Source organism: Equus przewalskii, chromosome 15 (genome assembly GCF_037783145.1).
Source record: "Equus przewalskii isolate Varuska chromosome 15, EquPr2, whole genome shotgun sequence".
Taxonomy (NCBI): domain Eukaryota; kingdom Metazoa; phylum Chordata; class Mammalia; order Perissodactyla; family Equidae; genus Equus; species Equus przewalskii.
Window position 1 is genome coordinate 48,769,266 of NC_091845.1, and position 12,625 is coordinate 48,781,890.

At 43.4% G+C, this 12,625-nt stretch overlaps 1 protein-coding gene and 1 long non-coding RNA gene across 6 annotated transcripts in view; one reads left to right on the plus strand and one right to left on the minus strand.

Moving 5' to 3' along the window:
* Positions 1-7,996, minus strand: part of DLEC1 (DLEC1 cilia and flagella associated protein) — a 67,078-nt gene extending 59,082 nt beyond the window's left edge. For all 4 annotated transcript variants that reach the window (XR_011527511.1, XR_011527512.1, XR_011527510.1 and 1 more), the window contains exons 1-2: positions 7,242-7,996; positions 6,046-6,196 (exon numbers count right to left, since the gene is read on the minus strand). Coding sequence is in view for 1 of the 4 variants with exons in the window: in XM_070577260.1 (XP_070433361.1) it covers positions 6,046-6,196; positions 7,242-7,619 (529 nt within the window). In the remaining 3 variants the exon portion in view is untranslated. The remainder of the gene's footprint in view (positions 1-6,045; positions 6,197-7,241) is intronic.
* LOC103553898 (uncharacterized) lies at positions 7,644-10,810 on the plus strand. 2 transcript variants are annotated; one of them, XR_011527513.1, is made up of 4 exons: positions 7,644-7,756; positions 9,497-9,633; positions 9,777-9,880; positions 10,692-10,810. It is a non-coding gene; the product is annotated as an uncharacterized lncRNA (long non-coding RNA). The 2 variants fall into 2 exon arrangements; XR_545584.2 differs by having other exon boundaries at positions 7,666-7,756; positions 9,480-9,633.
* Positions 10,811-12,625: the final 1,815 nt, after the last annotated feature.

Consider the following 12,625-nt stretch of genomic DNA (forward strand, 5'->3'; position numbering starts at 1 on the left):
CTGAAAACTTCCCAAATTTGATGATATACATGAATATAAACACCCAAGAAGTTCAACAAACTATAAGTAAGACGAACTCACATCAAGATACATTATAATCAAACTTTTGAAAGCCAGAGACAAAGGGAGACTCTTGAAAGCAGCAACAGAGAAGCAACTCATTATATACAGGGGATCCTCAATAAGGTTATCAGCAGATTTCTCATCAGAAATCTCGAAGGCCAGAAGGCAGTGGGTCAATATATTCAAAATGCTAACAGGAAAAACTGTCAACCAAGAATCCTATATCCATGGGGCTGGCCCTGTGGCCGAGTGGTTAAGTTCATGTGCTCCGCTTCAGCAGCCCAGGGTTTCACTGGTTCGGATCCTGGGCACGGACATGCACCATTCATTAGGCCATGATGAGGCGGCATCCAACAGGCCACAACTAGAAGGACCCACAACTAAAATATACAACTATGTACTGGGAGGACTTGGGAAGAAAAAGCAGGAAAAAAAAAAAAAAAGAAGATTGGCAACAGTTGTTAGCTCAGGTGCCAATCTTTTAAAAAAAAAAAAAAAAGAGACTCCTATATCCAACAAAACTGTCCTTCAAAAGTGAGAGAGAAATTAAGACATTCTCAGATAAACAAAAGCTGAGGGAGTTTGTTACCACTAAGACTTGTCCTGTGAGAAATGCCCAAGGGAGTCCTGCAGGTGAAATGAAAGGTCACTAGACAGTAACTTGAAGCTGTATGGAGAGATAAAGATCTCGATAAAGGTAAATATGTGGGAAATTATAAAAAATTTCTATATGATTTAAGAGACTAATATAAAGAAAGAAAAAAACAACTATTAGTCTAAATGCTAATATTATAGTAACTTCAGTTTGTAACTCGAAGCCTTGTCTTTTACATAATTCAAGAGACAAATGCCTTTAAAAGAATTATTAGTTTATGTTTCTGGGCACACAATGTATAAAGATGTAATTTTGTGACATCAACAACTGAAAGGGGTGGGTATGGAGCTGTAAAGAAGCACAGTTTTAGCACGTTATTGAAGTTAAGATGGTATAAATTCAAATTAAAGTGTTACAACTTTAGGCTGTTAAATGTAATCCCTATAGTAATTGCAAAGAAAACAGCTATTAAACATACACAAAAAGAAATAAGAAAGGAATTTAAACATTTCACTACAAAAAATTGACTAAACACAAAAGAAGATAGTAATGCAGGAAATGAGAGATAAAAGAGCTATTAGTCATATAGAAAAAATAGCAAAATGACAGAAGTGCTTCCTTATCAGTAATTACTTTAAATGTAAATGGATTAAACTCTCCAATCAAAGGACAGAGATTGGCAGAATAGATAAAAAGACAAGATCCAAATATATGACATGTACAAGAGACTCACTTTACTTTTTTTCAATTATTTTATTAAAATCATAAAGGTAAGAGACTCACTTTAGATCCAAAGACACAAACAGACTGAAAGTGAAAGGGTGAGAAAAGATATCCCACGCAAATAGTAACCAAAAGAGAGCAGGGATGGCTGTACTAATTTCAGACAAAATAGACTTCAAATCAAAAGGTTATAAGACACAAATGAGGACATTATACATTAATAAAAGGTTTGATACAGCAAGAAGATATAACAATTATAAACATTTAAACACCTAATGACAGACCATAAGAATAATGAAGCAAAAATTGACAGAACTGAGGGGAGTAATAACTAGTTCTACCATAAGAGTTAGAGACTTGAATATCCTACTCACAATAATGGATAGAACAACCAGACGGAAGATAAGGAAACATAAGACTTAAATAACACAGTAGACCAACTAGATCTAACAGACTTATACAGAACACTCCCCAACAACAGCAGCATGCACGTTTTTCTCACATGCACATGGGACGTTTCCCAGACCATATGTTAGGCCACAAATTAAGTCTCAATAGGTTTAAAAAGAAATATATCATATAAAGTTTCTTCTCTGACCACAACGAGATGAAGTTAGCAATCAATAACATAAGGAAAACTGAAAAATTCACTAAATTGTAGAGATTAAACAACATACTTTTAAACAGCCAATGGATCAAAGAAGAAATCACAAGAGAAATCAGAAAATACTTAGAGACAAATGAAAATGAAAACACAACATACCAAAACTTATGGGACACAGTGAAAGTGGTGCTAAGGAGGAAATTTAGAGCTATAAACACATTAAAAAACAAGAAAGATCTCAAATCAACAACCTAACTTTATAATGCAAGGAACTAGAAAAAGAACAAACTAAACACAAAGCTAGCAGAAGGAACGAAATAATAAAAATTAGAGCATAGAGAATCAAAGTAGAGAACAGAAAAACAATAGAGAAAATCAATGAACCCAAAAGTTGATTCTTCGAAGAGATCAACAAAATTACAAAACTTTAGCTGTATCAACTGAAAAAAAAGAGAGAGATGACTCAAATGACTAAAATCAGACACAAAAGTGAGGACATTACTACCAATTCTACATAAATAAAGAGGATTATAAGAGAGTACTAGGAACAACTCTACACCAACAAATTGGATAACATAGATGAAATGGACAAATTCCTAGAAACACAAAACCAACAAAGACAAAATCATAAAGAAATAGAAAATCTAAAGTGACCTATAACTAGTAAGGAGATTGAATCAAAAGTGTCCCAACAAAGAAATGCCTTGGACCCAATGGCTTCATTGGTGAATTCTATTAAACATTTAAAGAACTAATATCAATTCGTCTCAAATTTTTCCAAAATTCGAAGAGTAGGGAACACTTCTTAACTCATCCTATGAAGCCAGCATTACCCTGATACCAAAGTCAGACAAAGATACTACGAGAAAAGAAAACTACAGATCAATATCCCTTATGAACACACAGGCAAAAATCCTTAACAAAATACTAGCAAATCAAATTCAGCAGCATATTAAATGGATTATACACCATGACAAAGTGAGATCTATTCCTGGAATTGCAAGGATGGTTCAACATATGAAAACTGATCAATGCAATACACCACACAAACAAAGTGAAGGGGAAAAAAAATCACATGATCATCTCAACTGATGCAGAAAAAAAACTTGACAAAATTCAACACCCTTTCATGACAAAAACACTAAAAAATCTAGGAACAGAAGGAACGGAACTACCTCAACATAATAAAAGTCATAGATGAAAACCCACAGCAAACATCACACTCAATGGTGAAAAACTGAAAGATCTTCCTCTCAGATCAAGAACAAAGCAAGAAAACACGGCTTCACCATTTCTATTCAGCATAGTACTGGAAGTTTTAATCAGAGCAATTAGTCAAGAAAAAAAATAAAAGGCATCCAAATTGGAAAGAAAGAAGTAAAATTCTCTCTGATTGCAGATGATATGGTCTTATATGTAGAAAATCCTAAAGATCCCACAAAAAAAAGTGTTAGAATGAATAAATGAATTCAACAAAGTAGCAGGACTGAAAGGTAACACACAAAAATCAGTTGCATTTCTATACACTAACAACAAACAATATGAAAATAAAATTATGAAAACAATTCGATTTACAATAGCATCAAAAAGAATAAAATACTTAAAAGCCAACCAAGAAGGTGAAAGACTTGTACAATGAAAAGTACAAAACATTGCTGAAAGAAATTAAAGAAGACCAGTAAATGGAAATACATCCCATGTTCATGGATTGGAAGACTTAATATTGTTAAAATGTCAATACTACCCAAAGTAATATACAGATTCAGTGCAATCCCTATCAAAATCCCAATGATGTTTTTTGCAGAAATAGAAAAACCCTTGGGGGCTGGCCCCGTGGCCGAGCGGTTAAGTTCGCGCGCTCCGCTGCAGGCGGCCCAGTGTTTCGTTGGTTCGAATCCTGGGCACGGACATGGCACTGCTCATCAGACCACGCTGAGGCAGCGTCCCACATGCCACAACTAGAAGAACCCACAACGAAGAATACACAACTATGTACTGGGGGGCTTTGGGGAGAAAAAGGAAAAAATAAAAAAAATCTTTAAAAAAAAAAAGAAATAGAAAAACCCATTCTAAAATTCATGTGGCATTTCAAGGAGTCCTCAATAGCCACAACAATCTTGAAAAAGAACAAACAAAGCTGGAGGACTCACACTTCTTGATTTCAAAACTTACTGCAAAGCTACAGCAATCAAAACAATATGGTACTGGCATAAAGAAAGACATAGAGACCAATGAAACAGAACAAAAAGCCCAGAAATAAACCCTCACATATATGGTCAAATGACTTTTGACAAGGGTGCCAAAACCATTTGATGAGAAAAGGACAGTCTTTTCAACAAATGGCGCTGGGAAAATTGGATATTCTCATGCAAGAATGAAGTTGGAACCTTATCTAACACCACATACAAAAATTAACTCAAAATTAATCAAAGACCTGAATGTAAGACCTAAAACAGTAACACTCTAAGAAGAAACCATAGGGCAAAATCTTCATAACATTGGATTTAACAATGATTTCTTGGATATGACACCAAAGGCACAGGCAACAAAAGAAAGAACAGACAAACTGGGCTTCAAGAAAATTAAAATTTTTGTGCATCAAAAAACACTACCAACAAAGTAAAAAGGCAACCCACAGAATGGGAGAAAATATTTGCAAGTCATATATCTAATGGGACAAATATCCAGAATACATAGAGAATTCCTAAAACTCAACAGCAGAAACATCAATTTAAAAAATGGGCTCAAACAGACATTTCTCCAAAGAAGATATACAAATGGCCAATAAGCACATGAAAAAATGTTCAATATCACTAATTGGGAAGGAAATGCATATCAAAACTACAATAAGATACCACCTCATACTCATGAGAATGGGTACTATCAAAAGCAAACAACAAACCAGAAAACAAGTGTCAGTGAGGATGTGGAAAAATGGAAATCCTTATGCACTGTTGGTGGGAATGTAAAACGGTACAGCCACTGTGGAAAACAGTATGGCGGTTCCCCAAAAAATTAAAACTATAACCACCATATATGATCCAGCCATTTCACTTCTGGGTATATACCCAAAAGAATTGAAAGCAGTGTCTCAAAGAGTTATTTGTAGTACATCTGTGTTCATAGCAGCATTACTTCGAATAGCCAATATGTGGAAGCAACCCAAGTGTCCACTAACAAATGATGAATAAGCAAAATGTGGTGTGTGTGTGTATATATACACACACACAATGGAATATTATTCAGCCTTAAAGATGAAGGAAATTCTGCAATATGTTACAACATGCATGAACCTTGAAATTATGCTAAGTGAAATAAGCCATTTGCAAAAAACCAAATACTGCATGATTCCACTTATATGAAGCACTTAGAGTAATCAAAATCATAGAGACAGAAAGTAGAATGATAGTTGCCAGGGGTTGGGGTTGGGGGAAGGGGGAAGGGGGATTTATTGTTTAATGGGTAGAGAGTTTCAGTTTTACAGGATGAAAAGAATTATGGAGATGGATGGTGATGATGGTTGTATAACATTATGAATGTATTTAACGCCACTGAACTGTACACTTAAAAATGGTTAAGGTGGTAAATTTTATGTTATATGCAATTTTACCATAATAAAAGAAAATTGGGGGAAAAAAACCAACCAACTATCAAGAACATGAAAGACAGGAAAAGATCAAGGAATTGTTCCAAACTCAAGAGTCTAAAACAAAGACAAGATAATCACATGCAACATGACTTCCCAGACAGGATCCTGGACCAAAGAAGAGAAATAGCCACTGTGGAACAGCTGGTGAAATCTGAATGGGATTTGTGAATTCGTGGTGAATGTTGCACCAATGCTGATTTCTTGGCTTGGAGGGTTGTATGCTGGTTACATAGAAGAGTGTCCCTGTTTTGGGGACATGCACACTGGAGTGTTTTATGGTAATAAAACATTACGTCTGCAACTTGCTCTCCAAATGTTCAGAATAGGACTAGAGAGTGGGCAATGAATGCAGTAATATATTAACGTCTGGGGAACCAGGGTGAAGGGCATATGGGAGTTCTTTATACACACCTGGAGGCATCTTGATGAAGGTCTCAAGGACGGATACTTTGGCCTGGTGCATCACCCGCTCTTTCTCCGCCAGGGCCCGTGCGCGGGCCTGAATGATATGTCTCTCCAACATTTCGACCTCATCCAGCCGTTGCTTATAGATCTCCCGAATCTGGCAGGTGGATGATCAAATGCACAGAAATATGGTGAGATCACATGGCGTTACTCAACCTCACTCCAGCATCAGGGCTTCTCATGAAGCACAGAAGAGCAGTCATAGAACTATAGAGACCATCTGGTCCAACCTAACAGATGTGAAAACTGAGACTCACAGAGGGAAACAGCTTAAAGGTTTCATAGCAAAGTCAGTAACAGAGTCAAGCCTGAAACCCTGTCTCCTGACTCCTGGTTTCACAGTAAAGAGAGCTGCCATCCAAACTCTGGGAAATACCAAATACAAGTTAGCACCCCACCTGTGGTAGACAAAGCGTTGTGCCACTCAGATCTCTTCTTCAAGGAAGCACTTGCTACCTTGGTTGCAGAAAGCTAGTGAGTAGACAGCCTCCAGCTGTCAGCTCCTTCAAAGTTTGCCTCAGCTGCTTGAAAGCGCTCACCCGAGACCCCCCTGAAGGGAGTCGTCAGCAGTCAGACGCAGAAGAGCGTATCCAAGCCCGCTGCTTTCCTCCTGGTACAGATGAGGAAGCACAGTTGCAGTTCCAGAGACTGGGCGTGCTTCCTAAAATCTGGGCATCAATGCCTCAGTTAAGATTGTGGTTTGTGATATAAAGGCAGGCACCCCAAAGTGGGGTGACTTTTAGCTTTAACATCTTCAGGAAATAACTATTCAGCTATTTGCCTCAGTCGTTTTATTTATATATGCAATATATAACGTGTGTTTGTGTGTAGAGAAATAAAGATAGGTGCTATAGACATATGGCTTATGTGTGTATTTGTGTAAACGTGTGTACAGAGTGTCCTTCCACTAGAATGTCGGATACACTGAGGCATGGACTTGGTCTGCGCTTTCCCAACTGCATCCCCCGTGCCTGGAACAGCGCCTGGCACCCGGCAGGTGCTGACACTTGTCGAGCAGCGGAGTCCTGCGGGAGGCCGCCTTTCTGCGGGCGCGCCTTGGGTCCCCAGCACTGTCCGCAGACGCGATGCCCCCGCGCCCCCGGTGAGACACACAAGCGCGCGGGGATACGGCGCCGCGTTACCTGCTGCAGCTCGTCCACGAACTCCTCGTGCCGCGCATCCTCGCTGCCTCGGGCCTTGATCAAGCTCGCGCTCACGTCTTCGCCGATCACCTCGGCAGTGTACAAGCTGCGGAACACGCCAGCAAGCAAGTGCGAGATGTCTTGGGTGCGTAGCGAGGTGGGGCGCAGACGCAGCAGGCGCGGCTCGGGGCGCGGCGCGATGCGGTGGGACCGACCCCTGTAATGAAAGGGCTCGGTGTAGGCGAGGGAGGACAGCCAGGTGGACTGGCTGGGGCTGCAGATCCGGAGCAGACGTGGAGTTGGCGTCCATGTTGACCCCCGGAAGGCGGAGGACCCAGACTCGGTCGACCCCTGCTCCTCCGGCTCGCCAGTCTCCATGGCAACTGAGACGCGCTAGCTCCCCGCCTCACTTCCGCTTCCGGCCCCGCCTCTTCCGCTTTGGCTCTGTGTCTGATAGCGTCGTCGGTGCCGCCATCGCCGTAAATATTCGTATCGTCCGCGTTGCTTTTGATAAGGTGAGCTTCGTGTGAGGCACCAATAGAGAAAGGGTTAATTGGCACAGCCAGGCCAGTCTGATTGCAAAACCTTGTTCCTAACCATTTACCTTCATCCGTTCGTTCTCTGATTTGTTCAGCAATTAATTAGCTCATTTAATATTGTATAAAGATTGTGTTTCAGGTCTGTACTGGAGGCTGGAGATGCCAAAGGAAGTAGGATGTTGCTTCTACCCTCCAGGAGCTCACAGTCGTGTGTGTGTGTGTGTGTGTGTGTGTCCAGGGTGGTGAGCAGGGAGGGGACAGGAAATCAATTGCCGTTTAGTGGTTTAAGGCCAAGGTGGAGATAAATGTTGCTTGTTGTGGAACCACAAGGGGCAGGAACTTAATCAGTCTACAGAGTCAGCATGCAGAGTGGCTTTTTGGAAGAAGTTAAGACCAAGAAGAGATTTAAAAGAATGAGTAAACTCACCAACGTTAGTCCTCAAGGAGGTGGAAATTAAAACCACAATATGATACCACTGCACACTTAGTAGAATGTCAAGAAATGAAATACCTACGTACAGCACACCCACACAAACCAAATGCGAACTGGTAAGGAAGTGGAGCAACTCGAATTCTCATGTATTGGGCTAGGGATAGAAACTAGCACAGCAGTTCTGGAATACAGTTTGGCAGTTTCTTATAAAATTACACATGTAGCAGTCCCACTCCTAGGTATTTTCCCAAGTGAAATGAAGACTTATGTGCACACAAAACCCTCTACGCAAATGTTTCTAGTGGCTTTGTTCATAATTTCCCCAAACTGGAAAAAAACCAAATGTCCTAACCACAGGCTGAAAGGACAAATAAATTGTGGTACGTCTATACAATGGAATACTCTCAGCAATCAAGAGGAAACAGACAATTGATAGACACAGCAGTGTAGATGAATATCAAATGCATCATGCTAAGTAAAAGAAAACATTCTCAAAAGGCAACATAAATACTGAATGATTCCACTTATAGGACATTCCAGAAAATGCAAAGCAGAAAAGAGATGAGTGCCAGGAGCTGGTGATGGGAACTAGTGGTGGCTCCAGAGGGGCATGTGGGAATTTCTTGGGGTGATGGAACTGTTCTGTATCTGGATTGTAGTGGTGGTTACAAGACTATGGATTTGTCAAACTTCACAGGACTATACACTATAAAGGGTGAACTTTACTGTTTATAGATTATACTTCAATTTTTTTAAAAAAGAGAAAAAAAGAATGACTAGGAGTAAGCCAGGAGAGAAGGGAAAAGGGCACTCCATGCAGAAGGACCCCATTGTGCACAAGCTGAGAGAGAGCACCACATATGAGAGGATGTGAAAGAAGTTCAGGAGTGGAACTTAAAGAGTTTGAGGGGGGGAGAAATGAAACTGGTCGGCAAGGGCCAGATCATAAATGGGTTTGTAGGCGACGTTAGAGAATTTGAACTATTTTGAAGACAGTAGGAGGATCTTAAGCTGTGTGTGTCATGGTCAGCTCTCTGTTTTACTAAGATCACACTGGTTGCTGTGAGAGAACAGACTGGAGGGAGGGAAGTGGCATCAGGGAGATCAGATAGCAAACTATTGTAGAGGTTAGGAAAGCGACAAAAGGAGCTTGGAGTAGGGTGAGAGAAAATGATTGGAGACAGACCTAAAAGGTAGCATTAACAAGACTTGCTGATGGCTAATGGGAATAAGAGAGAAGAGGGGCCAAGAATGACTCCCAAATAGCCTATGTGTGCAACCAGGTGGTGATTATGTCATCTGCTGAGATGAGGAAGAGGCCTCACTTGTCCAGGGCAGCAGCTTGACTTCACGTTGCCTGTCATTGGCGCAGCATGGCTTCTGCTCACCGCAATACAACTAGCCATTTTTTACTCTTGGGGTGAGTGTGTGTGCCTTACAGCCTGAAACCCACTTCCTGAGATGAGCCCCAGTATGCTTGCTCGCAGACCTGGGCCACTTCCGTTTCTCTTGGTTGGGCCTAGCTCCCTCATCTACCCTTTCCAGTACCTTTTCTGTCCTCAGATCTGGGAAGCCAGGGCCCCTGCCCTGGACTGTGTACTTGAGAGGACCTTACTCTGGCTCTCCTCCAGCTACACTCTGCAGAACGAAGAGACCACAAGGCCAAGGTAACATATCCCTGCCTGCCCTCCAGGTATCTGGGACCCCAAAAGTATTTGCCCAGACATCCTGAGCCCATTGACAGGGCCTGTGCAGGCCTCTTCTTTAAGGCCTTCCTCCCATTGCTGACTGGTGTGTGCACTAAAGGGTAGCTTTAGTGGGAGGTGGAGGTAGAGAGAGCTTGGGCAAGTGGGCTGGTTTGTCCAGTTCTCCACATGCATGTGAGGATGTGAGGCCTCCAATGGTGCAGGAAAGATCTGTAGGTAGGAGAGAAGTAGCCTCCTCACTGGGCTCCCTGCTTCAGCCCTTGTCCCTCCATGATACTCCTCCTTCCGGCAGCCAGAGGTTCTTTTAAAACATGAGTCAGATCATGTCCTTCCTTGGCTTGAAACCTTCCAAGTGCTCCCCATTTCTCCCAGAGTCAAAGTGGAAGCCCTTAGAAGGCCCAGCAGGACCTGGTCCCCATTACCTCTCTGCCTTCTCTCATTATCCCTCTGCTCCAGCCACACTGGCCCCCTTACAGGTCCTCCAACACACCAGACACACTCCTGCCTCAGGGCCTTGGCACTGCCTGTCCTCTATACCTGGAATTCTCTTCTCCAGATATCTCTGTGAACGGCCCACTCTCTCACCTCCTTCAAGTCTGTGCTCACATGTCACCTTTCCTGTGAGATCCAGCCTGACCAACCTATTTAAAATTTAAGCGTCTCCCATTCCTGAATTCCTTTACTCTACTTTTTAAAATTGTTCGTACACCTTCTAATATACTCTACAATTTACTTCTTATGTTTATTATTGTGTCTCTTTTCTTTCCATTAGAATTTAAGCTCCACAAGAACAGAAGTTTTGGTATATTTTGTTCACCGAGGATTCCCAAGCCTGTAGAACAGTGCTGGCACACAGTAGGTGCCCAATAAATATTTTTGGAATAAATGAAATAGCAGATCAGTGTCTTCTTCGGTTCAAATACTCCTTAAGTGTGCCTTCTCCCTCAGGGGGCTAGGCTGTGCCTCCTGCCTCAGACGAGGGTCTGAGGGCCAGCCTCCTGACTGTGTCCCCACACCAAGCACTAGACTCTCCTATGGGGTGGGGTAGGGTGGGGGTGAACACTGGAACTTAGTCCACAGTAAAATAAACATCACAGTTACATTCACAAATGAATATGCAATAAAATCCCACAAATGTAATTATGGAAAAGTAACCTCAAGTCATCCCATACTGTCCTGGGGTTGCCAATTGGCCCAGAAACCTTGTGGTCCATCGTGGCATCCTGGATCCCAGCACCGTCAGTAGTGTCTTCCTGATGTGATCTGAGCACCCTCACTTTGCCATAGCTGCTTCCTTGGGAGAGGCAGCCTTCACTTTTCCTCCTGATGCATCTGGACTTGCGTCCAGGAGGTCCAGGACCCTCTGGAGGGGGCCCAGATGGGGTTTTCCAGTCCTCACAAGTACAGGGGCATGCCCTTGGAACAAGAGCCTCAGGCTGGGCTCTGTGACCACCAGGATCTGTAGAAGAGGGGACAGCTGTGGGGAGAGAGGATCCAGCGCATGTCTGTCCAGCTGGCACCTATTTGTATCTGGTAGCCGACATCCATTATTTCAGCTGAGTCTGAGGAAAACTGCGTCTCCTGACTGTAGAGCTCTGAGAGGTGAAGAAACTTGCTCAAAGCCTCACAGCAGGAGACTGCAGAGCCGAGATTTAAACAGCCCTCATCCCCCACGCCCTGGGACAGGGGCTCCAAAGACAAGGAGAGGGCAGAATAAACCTCATCCACCTCACCTACCCAGGCTTGCCTAGGTTTGCGTTTCTGGGGAAGAGGTCGGGCAGGGCAGCACTGAAGCGTACCTGGAGCCTGACCATCCTGAAAGTTGGCATTCTTGGGTTGATCCTCCCCTCCCCGCCCCAGGCCTCTAAAAAGGGTAGTGGTAGAGAGGCCAAGAGAAGTGACTTGAGGTAGGTTCTGGCCGCAACACTAGGTCTCACTTGTCTCCAGTCATCCCAGAAGTGCCCTGCCCACACCCATCCCACACCCACATTGGTCAGTGGGGGTGGCGAGATGCCTGAAACTCCATTCGAGAACTCTTTGAGAATGCATGGCCCCTTTGTGCACCCAGCCAAGCCTGCCCAATGCCCTGTGAGTCACCAGGCTCTCAGGACATCTTGTAGAGGTAACAGAGCTGGGTTTTGAGGAGGATAATTTAGGCGCCTGGCCAGGGCTGGGCCCACACAGGGCCCTGGTTGTTTAGGGCAGAGGGAGCCAAATCCAGGAACTTTCTGGTTTGGTACAAAGCCTCTTGCTGGGCCCCCCAGCCCCTCCACGCATAGACACACAGTCCTCGCCATATAGACTTACACTCAGCAGAAGCAGGCAGAGTGCCTCCCAGCCTGTGAGTGAGAGGGAGGAGAGGAGAGTACCAGAGGGCTGGCTGACCCACAGGTCAAAACAGCAGCCTGGTTTCTCTGAGCAGGGCGTGGCCCAGCCCTCTTTTCTGGCAGAACCTGGGTGCTTGTGCCAACTCTGAGTCAGCCGTGCCCATCCTGCTCAACAACCCGGGCCAGGGAGGTAGCTTCAGCTCCTTTGGGCCCAAGGCCAGAAGAGGGCCTGTATGGGTGGGTTTCAGTGTGCAAAGGAAGAGCCTGGTGGCAGCCCCCACAAAAAACATCAGGACAGAGGGAAAGGCGACAGTACCAGATAATGACCTGGTTTGGGGCCTGGGGCTCAGAGCTGGGAGGTGACGTGAATAAATAGGAA